The following is a 16787-nucleotide window of genomic DNA, read 5'->3' on the forward strand; positions in this document are numbered from 1 at the left end:
CTCTCTGATCTTCATCTTTATTTAATATGAAAGTATATTGATTTTCTTTCAGGTTACTATAATTTCGTAATTTTTTTCCTGTTTAAAACAGTGTGTTTTATCTTGAAAGCTACTTGATTTTCTCACCATTTGAAAGTTCTGTATCTACACTATTCCCTCTTTTTGCTGTGTAACTGACATAATTATAAACTGGTATCTCTGGTTCCCTATTTTCAGTCTTGTATGTTTGTTTTACTTTAAATACTTCTATGTATGGATTGAGCTCTGGATAGTGTTGTTATGTATGCATGAGTTCTACATGTATGATCTCATTTAACCCTCACCCAAGCCCAGAAAGAAGGTACTGGCGTTATCTTCATTTTATAGATAAGGAGGAAGGATCAGAGAGATTAAAAGACTTGTCCAAGTCTACAGACCTCTTAAATGTGGATCTCTTTAATCTACTATCATATTCCTTTGCATATCCAGGGTCTAGCATAGGGCCCAGTGTGTGGTTGTTATTTGTTGTTGAGTGCTATCGAGTTAGCCCCAATTCATAGTGACCCTATAAGGGTTACTGAGGAGTGGCTAGTGGGTTTGAATTGCCAACCATGCAATTGGCAGTCCAGTGCTTATCCTACAACGTCAGTAGTCACTTCATAAATGTTTGTTATACCGAACTGAAAGGCAGAATCAAGAAGACCAGATGAAAGACTACCCCTTCAGTTCAGATGGTGGTCGGGATGTGAAAAAGGAGCTGGAACAAGACGGCCTGCAAAGCTATTACAGAGCTGACCTTCAAGGGGATGAGACTAGGTTTGAGAATGAGGAAAGGAAAAGGAATTTTCATTTTGTTACTTTGCTCACTTCTGTATTTTGGGGAAATTTTGTAACAAGCACATGGTATGTTGTAATTGTTAAAAAGAGAAACAGTGTAGACATAACTACTATGTGACATCACCAGCAGAATACAGGAAATAGAGAAGAAAGTAAAAATTCAAGCTGACCAAAGGTTTCTAGAGAATACTGGAATCGTTTTCAAAAAGACCGGGGGGATGATTTGGGAGGAGTTGCTGAATATAATTTGGAACTCCTGAGATTGGGAAGCAGTAAGTTATCTTTAGAAAGTTTCCACCAAGCAGCTGGAGCTGTAGGTATAAAATCCAAAACAACGGTCAGGCTGACCAGTGTTCTGAGAGATGACAGTTGAATTCAGAAAGAAAGAAAAAGACAAGGCCCAAGTAACAGATTGTTGAACATCTAAAGGAACCAAGAAGAGGAGCCAGGGAAGGTGCTTGAAAAGGAGAAGCCAGAAATGTGGGCGAGAATTACCTCACAGCCACTAAGGGGAGAGAGAGCTTTCATAAGAAGCATATATGAGGGGACTTCAAAGAGTTGGTGAAAAAATTCCACGATCTTTTCATTACATTTTCCATGGACCTTTATTATTATTATTATTATTAACTTTTTATTGTGAATTGAGTGACAGTTTACAGAACAGACCATCAGTTTTATATTCAGTAAATCCTATGTTGTGCTTCATTTACAATGATTGCAATCCCCTACATGTACCAACAGACAACAGTATTTAACTTTATTCACTTTATCTATTGCATTCCTCCCTGTGTCTCCTGCTACCTTCGTCTTTCCTCTGCTAGTATCTCTTTTGTTGCATATTACCTGCTCCATCACCCACAATAACATGTGCCTACTCGAGCCCATGAATAATGTTCCATCTCCCCTTCCCCTGTAACCAACATAATATGTTTCTTTTACCCAGAAAACCTTTTATCTTTTTACAACAGTTGTTGTTGTTGTTGTTAGGTGCCATTGAGTTGGTACTGACCCATAGCGACCTTATGCACAGCAGAACGAAACACTGCCCGGTCCTGGGCCAACCTCACAATTGTTGCCACGCTTCAGTCCATTGATGCTGCAACTTGGCTAATCCATCTCGTTGGGGGTCTTCCTCTTTTTCTCTGACCCTCCACCTTACCAAACATGATATCCTTCTCCAGCAACTTGTCCCTTCTGACAATATTTCCGAAGTATGAGAGACGAAGTTTGGCCATCCTGGCCTCCAAGGAGTACCCTGGCTGCACATCTTCCAGAACGGATTTATTTACTGGTTCTTTTGGTAGCCCATGGCACTTTCAATATTCTCCTCTAACACCATAATTCAAAAGCATCAATTCTTCTACAGTCTTCCTTTTTCACTGTCCAGCTTTCACATGCATATGAGGTTATTGAAAATACCATGGCTTGGGTCAGATGCACCTTAGTCCTCAAGCTGACATCTTTGCTCTTCAACACTTTAAAAAGGTCTTGTGCAGCAGATTTGCCTAATGCAATACATTGTTTGATTTCTTGACTGTTGCTTCTGTGAGTGTTGATAGTTGATCCAAGAAGAATGAAGTCCTTGACAACTTCAATCCTTTCTCTGTTGATATGAATGTAGTTAACATGGGTAACAGGGCAGGCAATACACAAGAGAGAAGTTAGCAGAGGCAAAATGAAGGTAGTGGGAGACACAGGAAGGAATGTGATAGTTACAGTGACTAGAGGTCAATACTGTTAATTGTTGGTACATGGAGGGGATTGCAATCATTGTAATGAAGCTAAGTATAGGATTTGTTGAATGTAAAACTGATGATCTGCTCTGTAAACTTTCACTCAATTCACGATAAAAAGTTTAAAAAAATAAAATGAAGCACACATAAAAAGAGAGCCAGAGCGTAGCAGTATGTACAAATTTTGGTACATACACTCAATGGATAATAAACAGCATTGAAGGATAATGACAAATTATTGAAATAACCCATAACATGGATGGCCCTGGAGGACATTGATGTTGTTAGAGCTGTGGAGTCACTTCTGACTCATAGTGACCCTGTATAGGGTTTCCAAAGAGCAGTTTATGGGTTTGAACTGCTCTCCTTTTGGTTAGCAGCCAAGTGCTTATCCTACAGCGTCACACCAGAACTCCTTGGAGCACATTATGCTGAGTGAAATTAATCAATCACAGAAGGACAAAAATTACATGATACCACATAAAGATTTACACCCTCGGAAACCCTGCACAGGGTCGCTATGGGTCGGAACCGACTTGATGACACTTAACAACAACTGTTATAAAAAGTTAAGGAAAGGTTTTTTTTGCTGAAAGAAACACTCTATGATGTTTCTTCCACAGGGGTGGAAGGGAAGGGAAAATTATTCATGGGTAGAGGGTAGAAACATTAACTTGAGTGATGGAGAAGGCAATATACAAGAGGGAGGTTGGCACAGAAAACATGAAGGTAGTTGAAGACACAGGAAAGAGTGCAAGAGTTAAAGTGAATGGAGGTAAATACTGCTAACTGGCGGCATATGGAGAGACGGCAATCATTGTAATGACACGAAGTGTGTGACTAATATGCTGAATGTGGAACTGTAAACCTTCACTCAGTTCACAATAAAAAGTTAAAAAAAAAGGAATGAGATATTGGATAGGCAGAAGACTAATGTGAGGCTCTCAGATGACCTTTAGAAAGAATGTCAAACAAGAGAAATGGTTCCCTCTTATCACAGAGCTTACCAAAAGCTAATACGTTATCAGGCAGGTAGGCAGCCGCTGATGAAGAGGATGTGATAGGAGAACTAATTCAATGGGACAGGGAAGAGGTGAATTTAGGTTTTTGCTGTTGCCATCAAGTTGGTTCTGACTCACAGTGATCCTGTAGAGGATTTTTTAATCTATACACCTTTGTGGAAACAGAAAGTCTCATCTTTCTCCTGTGGAACACCTGGTGAGCTCAAACTGACTGCTGACCTGTGGTTTGCAGTCCAGTGTTTACCATATGGAGCCACCAAGATCCCTTTTAGGGCCAATACTAATGAACAAAGATCTGGGCAAGGAACATTCTGACCTGAGGGAAGAGTTAGTACAATGGCCTGGATGTGCATTGGCCAAGGAACAGCAAGCAAGCAAGCAGGCTGAAGTCAGAGGAAGGTGTCAGTAGAAGAGGCTGGAGGGGCCTGGGGGTCAAACTACAAGGGGATTAAGGATCTGAGTCTTTAACCTAAAAGCAATAGGAGCTGCTGGTTTTCAGCAGAAGGGAGCATGATAATATTTAGGATTTTAAAAGATCGCTCTGGCTTCTGTGAAAAGAAATACAGACGGGCAATACTGAAATATGGGAGGCCCTGTTAGACGGTTACTACAAGAATTTTGGTGGTGGTTGTTTTGGACAGGAGGGTTACAGTGGAGATGGAGACACATAGATAGGTTTGAGAGGAATCTGAGCGGTCACATTGCATGGGCTTGGGGAGGGAGAGAGATGTAGAAACCAATGGTCCCTTCCTAGGATGGAAACAAAGAGGCAAAACATGGAAAGTGAGTTACCTTGGTGTTCACCAATAGCATTTGAGTATTCTCTGCTCATGGCTCTGAGTGTCAGACAGGGCAGGGCATGAAAGCCGAGTCCACACTGCCCTTTAGGAACTCCCATCTCTCAGACGCCTCTGTAGATGTACAAATACAGGAAACTCATATGTATCATAGAACCTCTGAGAGCCAGGACTCCAGGAGATTACCTCATTTTTCTGTTTCTCACAAGTTTTCCACTTGAAAAGAAAAAGCCTTTCTCATTTTAGTAGAAAATATTTGAGTTTTCTGTCTCTGACAGGTTTCCACCTTACACATTCCAGCTTTGGCAGGTTTTTACTATATAAGTCAGTAACCTGTGTCTATAAAATACGGTTGTTAGGTACCATAGAGTTGGTTCTAACTCACAGCGATCGTATGCACATCAGAATGAAACACTGCCCAGTTCTGCTTCATCCTCACAAGTTGTTGTCATGTGAAAACCCATTGTTGCTGTCATTGTGTCCATCACCTCATTAGCAGAGTTTCAGATTCCTCCTTTTCACTGACTCTTCAGTTTACCAAGCACAGTGTTCTTCTCCAGGGGCTGGCACCCCCTGACAACATGCCCCAAAATTCCAGAGACGAAATCATGCCATTGTTTCTAGGGAGCATTCTGGTTGTTCTTCTTCCAAGACAGATTTGTTTGTTCTTCTGGAAGTCCATGGTGCTTTCAATATTCTTCACCAACACCGTAATTCAAATGCATTGATTCTTCTCCAGTTCTTATCCATTGTACAACTTTCATATGTATATGGGGTGACTGAAAATACCATACCTTAATCCTCAAAGTGACATCTTTGCTCTGGAACACTTTAAAGAGGTGTTGTGCAACTGGTTTACCTACTGCAATATGTCATTTGATTTCTTGACTGCTGTTTCTGTGTGCACACTACTTGAGACTGTTAGGAGATGGGAATCAGAGAGGCTAGAGTGAGGGAGGCCATTAGTTTGGAAGTAATGTGTCTACTCAGCTAGCAGCTATGAGTTTCTACCCCTGCTCCAGGCACCTACGGAGGGCTACAGAGTGGGAGATGGATCTGGGCTGTAGATTACATGCTTGTATCTTCACAGAGCTTGAAGGTACGCCCGTGGAAGAATCTACTCACATCCGATAGTACTGGGAGCTTAGAGAGTTCCAGATTTGTAAACTGTTAGAGCCAGAAGGGATCGTATCTGGTTAACGGACAGACCTAGCTTGATTGACCAGCCCAAGGACAGCTGGATAATAAACAGCTGCCCCCAAGACTAGCAGCTGAGTCTTTTGACTCCTTGATGGATGCCGTTTCCACATGCTGCCTCCTGAGTCCAGACTCACTCACGGTCAGACAGTGGCCCTGGGACTTATTTGTATGTCACTCAGCACTTAGCTGGGGTTTGGCCTGCTTGTGCTAATCATGTGGCTTTTGTTTCCTTCAATGTCCTCTAACTGGCTCCCTCGTCTGGGATACCCTTCCAAAACATCTTAAATTAACTGCAAAATTCTCAGAATGGTACTTCTAAGAGCTATTATACTCAACTCTCTCCATATTTTCTCATTCTCCACCTTGATGGTTATTGTTGTTAAGTGTCATCCAGTTGGTTCCGACTCATAGCAACCGTGTACAGGTTTTCTGAGGAGCAGCTGGTGAGTTTGAACCGCCGACCTTGAAGTTCAAACCGACCTTGCAGTCCAGTGTTTATCCTACAGTGCCACATCAGGACTCCCCAACCTTATCCTTGTTGTTTTCATTGTTAAATGTTGTCGAGTCCGTTCTGGTTCTTAGTGACCCTGTATAGGATTTCCAAGTTCAAACCAACTTTGGGGTCCAGTTCTTTCTCCCACAGTGCCACACCTTGCCCCTTGCCAATGGCATTCACCTCCAGAGACTGAGTCCCTGGATTTCACATCAATGACCCACCTCTTCCCTTTTCTTCTCATTTGATTATTATTAGGAAATATTCACTGGCAAGTCAGAGATTTCATCCCTAACTAAGGAGTCATTCAAGCACACTGCTTTGTGGGGAACACAGCAAAACTGGAGGTGGGGAGTAAGGGAAAAGAAAAGTAACAGAGTTATTAGAAGAGTTATCATGAGGTTTACCCAGTCCAAAGTTTCCTATGAGACAAGAAATCTCCACTGGGAGAGTTAGAGAGCCATGTAAGTAAGTCATGAGGCCAAAATTGTTGTTGTTGTTATGTGCCGTGGAGTCGGTTCCGACTCATAGAGACCCTGTACAGGGTTTCCAAGGCTGTAAATCTTTACGGGAGCAGAAAGCCTCATGTTTCTCCCACAGAACTGCTGGTAGTTTCAAACTGCTGACCTTACAGTTCGCAGCCTGATTCATAACCACTATGCTACCAGAGTTCCTGAGGCCAAAATTAGCAACACTAAAAACAAAATTGAAGTTCTAATCAAGCAAGTATTGTACTGTTCCTAAATAAACTGTACCTTGGGGAAGCCAAATAGCTGATGAAGGAGGAGGTCTCCTTCTAGAAGTATTTCAGCTAACAATTGAAGAAGGAATGATAGAAATAAAATATCACCATTTAGCAAGCCCAAATAAAATAATGAACTAGCCCTGGTAATGCTGTAGGACAAGCACAGGACTGTTAGCCCACAAGGCTGGCAGTTCAAATCCACCAGCTGCTCTGCAGGAGAAAGATGAAGCTTTTTGCTCCTGTAAGATTTACAGCCCTGGAAAGAAATGCTATAAAGGGTCTCTGAGTTGAAATCGACAGGAGTCCAGGTGGCACAGTGGGCTAAGCATTGGGCTGCTAACAGAAAGCTCAGTGGTTCAAACCCATCAGTTGCTCTGGGGGAGAAAGACAAGGCAGTCCGCTTCCATAAAGATTTACAGCCTAGGAAACCCTCGGGAGCTGTCTACTTGGTCCTGTAGGGTCACTGTCAGAATCAACACCGTGGCAGTAGGTTTGGTTTTGTGACCATTGAGAGAGACAAGATAGCACTATGTACCTTTTGATGGAAGTATCTAAGATCACAATGGCGTACTCTTGGCAAAAAAAAAAAAATCTAAATCAGGCGTTTTTATAGGTCTAACTTCATTCTGGAGTCCTGGAGTGGCACTGTGGGCTAACGCGTCAGACTGCAAAGTGGTTTGAACTGCAATGTGGGTGGTTCAAGCTCACCAGCTGCTCCTTGGAAACCCTATACAGGGTTGCTGTGGATCGGAATCAACTCGATGGCACTTAACAACAACAACTTCCTTCTGTTGTACATAGGGTTGGTATGGACTCGATGGCACCTAACAACAACTATGAAGACAAGGACAGCAGACTTGTAAGGAACCCAATAACCATTTGCAAGGTAGAGGAGTAGTAATGAATCAGAATTCAGGAAACTAGGGGGAAATTAACCAAAATAGTAACAAAAACCCAAGCCCACTTCCATCAAGTCACTTCTGACTTGTAGCAACCTTGTACACGGTTTATTGCTGAAGCTGTAAACCTTGACCAGCGCAGAAAACCTCATCTTTCTCTCACTGATAGACTGGAGGGTTTGAACTGCTTACCTTGCAGTTATCAGTCCAGTGATTACCCTACAAAGCCACCAAGACTCCTTGACCAAAATATTAGATTAAAAATCACTGATTATTTTTTGGGTGGGGGTAAAGATGTACAGCTTTGGAATCCCGCTGCTGGATTACTGTGAGTCGGAAATGACCCCACAACACTAAAAAACAATACTGGAATTTATACCTGTGTTTGGTAGAAGAGGTATTATACTCATATTTTATGTCTGTAGCTTTCAAACTTGAGCATACATCAGAATCACCTGAAGTGCTTATTGAAATGGAGTGCTGGACCACGACCCCGCAACCCCATAGTTTCTGATACAGCAGGTCTGGGATGTAGACTGAGAATATGAATGTCTAACAAGTTCTCAGGCGATGCTGTGCCCACATTTTGAAAACCACTGCATTGGATTAACTGTCTAACTTTCCACAAAAGGAGCTAAGTTAGCTGAGTTCTGTCTCCCATGAGTTACAACACTCAGATGGCATTCCGTAAATTGGAAGAGAATTCACTATGTTCCAAGGCTGGAGTATGGTGTAATAACTCAGGCTGCATGGATGCAGGAAGACGAGAAAGAAAAGGCCCTCACCTCCACCACTTCTTGCTTTAAAGACTGGCAACCACTGAACTCCCTCGTTTACCTCTTGCATCTGCTGCCCTTAGCCCTCTGCTCTCACTCTGTAGGGTCAAAGATTCCCAACATAGGAGTCTAATAAAGCTGCCTAAAGCCCAGGATCAATCCCCCCATCATTTCCAAACTCAAATTAGTTTAAAAGATGAAATAAGGATCCCTGCAGCCTGTAGAGTCTCAGAGGCACTGTAGCAAACCCCAAAGTAGATCTGTTCCATGTTGAGGAGGACGACTGCAGACTGGAAAGCTAGAAATCTACAGCCAAATTCTGCCTATTCTGTTAACTCTGTGACACATAATGAGTCATTCAGCATTTTCAGACCTTAGCTTTTCAACCTGCAAGAAAAAGAATTCCTTCATTGTGAGAGAAATGGGACACCTAGAAAAATATTAGCCAGCATTCCTTGGCTAAACAATATTGTTTGTTAAACTTTAATGATGTCATACTTTATAGTTTAACAGCAAAGTGTTTTTGTATAGATGTGTATGTGTGTGTACACATATATACATTAAGTAGTAGATGCTCACAACGACCTTGTGAGGTAAGTAAGTAAGGGACTGAAAGGTAAGATTCTGGCCAACTTCAGCATCAGAGCCCAGGACTCAAAAAACCTTGACTGTCTCAATGAAGTCAGTGTTCTTTCCAAACAACACACTGCCTTCTCTCAATTGATTTCAATTAAATATGGGACTATATAGACTATATAATGCATAAAAAGAATGCCCCTAAAAAGAGCAGAGAGGTGCATGCAGCTAAATCTACAGGGGCAAGGACCCAGAAAATTAGGAAATAAGAGTTGCCTCTTTCAGCTAAATGTCAAGAAGAATCCTTAGAATATCATTTAACATTTGGGCAATCTCATTTCCACAATCTCACAGTTCTCTTCCAGGACCCTCTGATTTGTTCATCCTAGGAGATTTTCTAAGAATCTAGGAAGAGAGGGAGCGGTGGTGAAATGCACATGCCTCAGGGAACAGCAAAGCCTTTGTCTCATACACACTGTACAAAGAGCTGAAACTCCGTCTCTGCTGCAAGACCGCAAACATCCTCTATCGTAATTCTGCATTGTCATGGCAGTGACACATGTGGTGACTCATGTCTGGCTAGCACAAGATTGGAAAAGGATTTTCCGTTGTATTAAATCCCTGTACCAATACCCCAAACCTTCTAGTTCCAATTTAAGTTTTTGCAACTTTTGGGCTTGGGGCTCTGCACTGATTCCTCACTCAGTAATAAGACTGATAGAAACAACCAATCATGTACTGATTGCCTTTTAAGGGATAGGCACAGTATTAAGGGCATTATAAAATATCTCTGTATTAATCATTAACAGTAATAATGTGTATTGATCTCTTCCTAGCCAGACCAAAAAACAGTGAAGAAAATCACCAACTCAAGGAAATAATTAGTCTAAAGACCTAATGGATCACGTGAACCACAGCCTTCAAAAGAACTAGATGGTGCCCACTATGACTACTAACTGCTGTCATTGGAATAACAATAAAGGTCCTGGACAGAATGAGAGGAAACTGTAGAACACTCAAAATCATAAAAAGAATCACACTTACTAGTCTGTTAGAGAAAGGTGGGCCACCTGGGACTATGACCCTTACACACCTTTTAACCTGGAACTGAACCCATTCCCAAAGGTCTGCTTTCAGTCAAACAACAGGCCTACAGCGTGAACAGTGACACTTGTGAGGGACAGTCTCCTCAGAACAACCAACCACATGAGCCAGAAGGGTAGCATTTACCCAAAAATAAAGTTCAGAAGTCAAGAAAGAGCAGGAAGATGGTCAAATGGTAATAGGGAACCCAGGAAAACGGTGTGGAGAATGCTGTTACACTGAGAGTGCAATGTAACAAAATGTGAATAAACTGTGGAACGGGAAACTAATTTGCTCTTTCACATAAACAACAACGAAACGTAATTTTAAAATGTGATCATTTATTGAGCACTTACTTTGTACCAGCCACTATAGATGTGTTTTATATGTGATCTCTACGCCACATTTATCATCTTTCTTTTCATAACCAGGCATCAACAATAAATTTTTTTAAATGTGGGAGGAGTGCCTATAGTGAGTGCTCAGAACATTATACGGACACTATACACAGATTCTCTTCATTGTTGTTGTTAGGTGCCATCAAGTTGGTTCTAGAACATAGAGACTTTATGCCTAACAGAACAAAACACTGCCCAATTCTGCACGATCCTCACAACTGCTGCTACATGTGAGTCTACTATTGTTACCACTGTGTGAATCCATCTCGTTGGGGGTCTCCCTCGTTTTCACTGACCCTCCACTTCACCAAGTATGATGTCCTTCTCCAGGGACTGGTCTGTCCTGACAATATGTCCAAAGTATGAAAGACGAAGTCTGGCCATCCTGGCTTCCAAGGAGCACTCTGGCTGCACTTCTTCCAACACAGATTTATTTTTCTGGCAATTCATGATACTTTCAATATTCTCCTTCAACACCATAAATCAAATGCATCAATTCTTCCACAGTCTTCCTTATTCACTGTCCAACTTTTACATGCATATGAGGTTACTGAAAATACTATGGGTGGGTTAGGTGCACTTTAGTCCTCAAACTGACATCTTTGCTCTTGACCACTTGAAAGAGGTCTTGTGCAGGAGATCGGCCTAACACAATATGTCATTTGATTTCTTGACAGCTGCTTCTATGAGTGTTGATGGTAGATGCAAGCAAAATGAAGTCTTTGACAACTTCAATCTTCTCTCTATTTATCATGATGCTATTTTTTGGTCCACAAGGGAGGATTTTTGATTGCTTTAAATTGAGGTGCAATCCATACCGAAGGCTGTGGTCTCTGATCTTCATCAGTAAATCCTCTCGTTACAATATGGAGAAAGAGTGAGAATACACCAGGGCCCACTTTGAGTCAACGGTATCCTGGCTCAGCTTTTCTCTACTCGGGGTACTTGTTGTTGTTGTTGTCAGGTGCCATCGAGTCGGAACCGACTCATAGCGACTCCATGCACAGCAGAACGAAACAATGTCCGATCCTGGGCCAACCTCACTACCGCTGCCACACTTGAGTCCATCAATGATGCCACCTGGCTGATCCATCTCGTTGGGGGTCTTCCTCTTTTTCTCTGACCCTCCACCTTACCCAGCATGACATCCTTCTCCAGCGACTGTTCCCTCCTGACAATATGTCCAAAGTATGAGAGATGAAGCTTAGCCATCCTGACCTCCAAGGAGCACTCTGGCTGCACTTCTTCCAAAACAGATCCATTGGTTCTTTTGGCAGTGCATGGCACTTTCAGTATTCTCCTCCAACACACTTGGGGTACTTAAACACGGTAATAATGGAAATTTGGAAAGGGATAGCAGAAACGGTAATGTCTACTTTCTAAATTAAATGGGTGTTTTGATGGCACAAAAGATGTGCTTTCTGACGGAAGCTCTTGTCACATTTAGTACAGTGAAAAGGTTTTTCTCCTGTATGTGTTCTCTGGTGTGTGAGAAAATGGGAACGCTGGTTAAAGGCTTTGCCACACTCAGGACACTGGTAGGGTCTGTCCCCTAAGTGGATTCGTTGGTGAGTAATGAAATGGGAACTTTGGTTAAAGCTCTTCCCACACTCGCCACACTGATAGGGTCGTTCTCCTGTGTGGATCCGCTGGTGCTTAATGAGAGCAGAGCTGTCAGCGAAGCCTTTCCCACAGTCAGGGCACTTAAAAGGCCGCTCACCTGTGTGTGTTCGCCGGTGGGTGACCAGATGGGAGCTCTGACTGAAACTTTTGTGACAGTTGGGACAACTGAAAGGCTTTTCCCCTGAGTGAATACTCATATGAGCCACAAAGTGAGAACTGTCTCTGAAGCCCTTCCCACACTCTGGGCATTGAAAGGGTCGTTCTCCTGTGTGAGTTCGCTGGTGCTTAATCAGATCCGAGCTCTGACTAAAATTCTCCCCACAGTCTTCACACCTATATGGCTTCTCTCCTGTGTGGGTCCTCTGGTGGGTGATGAAATTTGAGCTCCGACTAAAGCTTTTATGACATTCGAGGCATGCATAGGGCTTCTCTCCTGTGTGGGTTCTTTGGTGCAGTATGAGGTGTGGCTTCCGCCCAAAAGTCTTTCCACACTCGTGGCACTCATAGGGTCGCTCACCTGTATGGGTTCTCTGATGCTTGATGAGTGTCGAGCTATCGCTAAATTTTTTCTCGCACCCACTGCATTTGTAGGGTTTCTCTCCTGTGTGTATTCTGCGGTGGGTGACGAGGTCTGAGCTCTGTTTGAAGCCTTTTCCACACTCGATGCATTTATAAGGCCGCTCACCAGTATGGGTTCTCAGGTGTCTTATGAGGTAGGCACTCTGGTTAAAGCTCTTGCCACATTCTGTACACACAGGCTTCTTTTCTGCACATCCAGCCAAGAGCTTGTCTAAGTCCCTCTCCTGTGAAAAGGGCTTCTGCTGGCCCTCTCCTAGAAGGGTCCCATGTTGCCCTTCTAATTCGAGGTCCCTTTTCTCCCAGGGTCTTCCCCAGCTAGGAGAATTAGAAATATTTTTATTGACTCTTTCTGAGGATGTTCCACAGTGTTCTGCTGTTTCAGAAATGTCCTGATTGAGTTTTGTCATCTGAGTCTCAAAGTCTAAAAAATTAACAGAAAATAAAATTATTAGTCACTAGGAAAGAATATCCCAAAGCAGTAAGAATGATTAAAGTTACCATTTCAGTATCAGACGACACCTAATTTGATCATATACCTTTTGTGGAAAGTTTATTAGAAAGTTCAGTAACCTGTGATAAGCACTGGACTGTGAATCACAAGGTCCATGGTTCAAGCCCACCAGTCGCTCTGTGGGGGAACAATAAGGCCCTTCGGCTCCCACAAAGATTTGACACCTCGGAAACCCTATACAGGATCACTATGAGTCAAAATCAACTCAATGGCACTTAACAACTACAAGCTTACAGAAAACATGAATTCTCAAACCTCTTTTTATTTTTAGATGGCCAGATGAATCCTGAAGTGCACCTGATATCCTTCCAGGGCACACCAGACATTGTCAAAACTGGGCAACTCCTTTCAAAGCTGTTGAAGTCTAGACAAATGTGAAATGCTTATTTAAGATGCAGACTTAACTCGGCCAATTACTGATTGTCAGAGAAATCAAATGTAAACTTCTAGTAGTAAGAACAAATGTCTGGGGCAGCTCTCCAAATCCCTCCTCTGAACAAGGTCAGAAATGTTTGGTTTCTTCTCCTTGGGCAGCACCTACATCTTACCTGTGTGACTTTCTCTTAGCTTCTTTTCCTCAAAATTTTGGAGTTGTAGGACCCATGACTCTTCTTTCTGCTCCAGCTGAGAGATTAGACTTGGTTTAGAAATCCTACATAGAAGGTGGACATAATGCATTAATCTCAGCCAATGACATAAAGCTAGACCAAAATCCAGTCCCTCTGTCTTCCCTAGGTAGAAAGGAAAACCCAGGGAAAGCCTAACAGGTGTTTGGGCTCATTAAAAAAGCAGTCAAGGTGAAGTGGTAAAACAGGGGATCTCCCCAAAAGGGTAAGAAAAGACCCATTTCCTTCCATTAAAAAAAAAAAAGATCTGGGTGACAGAAATCCTAGAGGAATACAATAAGCCACCTCTGAAACCTCAAGGCTAACCTTGTTTGAATGTTTGGAGAGAGAATTCTATCAGGAGCAGAGCTGCAATGTGTTAACCCTTAGAAAGAATCAAGGAAGTTAACTATAATGCTCGTTTTTCAATTTCTCATAAGGGCAAGAGCTAATATGGCCATGAGAATAAAGACAAATACTTATAAGGAAAAATATGGACGAATGGCATGAATAAGCAATTTATAAAATGAATAAACAATCAAACAGCTTATAAATATAAAGGGAACCTCAAAAAGTTCATGGAATAATTTCATCATCTTTGAATATCATTTGTTCACAAACTTTTGGAAGCCCCCTCATATATGAAAAATCTTTTATCCTTTCCAGTAACCAAAGACATTCAAGTCAAAACAATGTTGCTGTTGTATGCTATCAAGTCTATTCCAATTTATAGTGACACTATACGACACAGGGGAATTGCCCCATCAGATTTCCTAGGCTATGTGGCACTATAGGATCAATATTAGACTTAGAACTACAAGGTCAGCAATTCAATCCCACCAGTTGCTCCTTGAGAAACCCTGTGCAGAGTCACTATGAGTCGGAACAGACTCGATGGCACTAAACAACAACAATCTATACAGGAGCAAGCGGACAGGTCTTTTCTCCCATGGAGCAGCTGGTGGCTTTGCACACTGACCTCGCAGTTCGGAACTGAGCCTTAAGCATTGCACACCAGAGCTCCTGTAAAACAGTGATCCACCTAGCAATATATTATAGAGGTTCAAAGTGCACACTGAAGAGTCACACTGACTATGTGAGCTTAAGCACATTAGTTAAACTTCCTGTGCCTCGGTGTCTTTTTTAAAAATTTCCCTTTCCATGTCTTCATCTATAAAACAGCGATAATAATAAGGCTTACTACACTTATTGTGAGGATTAAATGGTAAGGTATCAATAAACACATACTTCTATACAGTGCTTGCAGGAGTAAACTAATTGATTCAATCTTTCTGGAGAACATTTGACAAAAGAATCAAATACCTTACAAATGCATGTATTCTTTGATCCAGCAAATTCTATGTTTGGAAAGTCTAAGAAAATGATAAAAATTGTGCAAAAGACCAACTATTAGCTAATTATATTTCAATAAACACAACTGCAAAAAAGTAATTAGTTAAGAGATGTTAATTACAACATTAGTGAAAATATGGAAATTACCTAAATGTCTTTAACACAGAGAAATAAATATATTTGATGGAACCGTATAAAATTGCCATTTTTATATGTCAAAATGGTCCCCAAACTGAGCAAACATATGGTTCAATCTAACATAAATTATTGTATTCCATGCAACAATATAGTGTTTATTCTAAATGATACACACAAGAATATTTATTGTTGTATTAATATGTTTATGAAACAATGAGTAAGAAAGTAGGATGTATAGTATGATCCCAAGTTTTTGTTTTCTTTGTATTCATTAAATACTTCTCAAGCAAAAGATGAGAAGACTAGTAAATCTTGAATGGTGGGATTAGGAAGGACTTTGTTCTCACTAGGGATGACTTTTGTCTCATTTTACTTATTTTTTTCCTCAGTGAGCATATATCCTTTGTGTACTTGGTATGAAATAAAGCAAGGGAAGCGGTAGCTATCATATTTTAGAAAGAACACTAGAAGTGGTCATCAGGAGAGTGCCCTCTTTGCCACAAAGATCTGGGTTTGACTTACCTTTACCACTTAATTTCTCTGAGTCTCAGTGCCCTTAACTGAATATTGTCATTGTTGTTAAATACTGTCGAGTTGATTCTAACCCATAGCTACCCTGTATACGGTTTCCGGGGAGCAGCTGGTGAGCTTGAACCACCGACCTTGCAGTTCAAACGGCTTTGCAGTCTGGCTCATTAGCCCATAGCGCCACACCAGGACTGGACGAAAGTGTTGTGTCGAGATATTAACAGGACCATAGATGGCAACAACAGCTGTAAACCTTACAGTGCCATCAAATTGGAAGCTATTCTTTTTTTTCTCAAATGGAGGCAACAATTAATCTCACAAAAATCTGGAGTTCTAAGAGTCCTGGTGTGGTGCTGCAGGAGAATGCACTGTACCAATCCTCAGAAACCTTATATAAAGGTTTGCTATGAATCAGACCCGATTAGACAGCACTTCACAACAGCAACAAGAGACCAGCATCCCCAAAGACCACTCAGACCTGGACTCTCTCAAACTTTCTAAGTCTTACATCTTAGAGAATCACGTTCTTACCCTTTGATAGCCCATTGTCTAACTGTGTTGGGTGGCATCCCTGGAGAGGATTCTCTAGGCAGCATCCAGGTAAACTATTCTTCCCTGAAGTCCCCAGCCACATCATCTAGCGTCATCAGTTCCTAAAGCAAGAGACCTTAGTATACATCAGTAGCTCTCAGGATCTTCTCACCTGGTCTGAAAGGAAAAAAATGGGCAACAGGGCCACCAGCCTGTCCAAGCAAAAACCCTCCAGATTGGAACAGCTCTGTCAACCACAAGAAGGTAGCTTTTCTTAGTCAATTTTTACTTAATTCTCCCCTTGGCCAACTTTCCCATCACTAAGAGGCCTTGGTCTCCCACACACATCTTCAGAACCCTTAGGGTTTGTTTTGTTTTGTT

General features: G+C 41.8%; 1 protein-coding gene across 1 annotated transcript; it reads right to left on the reverse strand.

Annotated features, from left to right (window-relative positions):
- Positions 1–11917: 11917 nt before the first annotated feature.
- Positions 11918–16509, reverse strand: ZNF774 (zinc finger protein 774). Its single transcript, XM_006867151.1, is given in 4 exon segments — positions 11918–13161; positions 13800–13903; positions 16407–16425; positions 16428–16509. Coding segments are annotated over 4 exon segments (1449 nt in total).
- Between the last annotated feature and the right edge of the window lie 278 nt (positions 16510–16787).

Source organism: Chrysochloris asiatica, unplaced genomic scaffold (assembly GCF_000296735.1).
Source record: "Chrysochloris asiatica unplaced genomic scaffold, ChrAsi1.0 scaffold00101, whole genome shotgun sequence".
NCBI lineage: Eukaryota > Metazoa > Chordata > Mammalia > Afrosoricida > Chrysochloridae > Chrysochloris > Chrysochloris asiatica.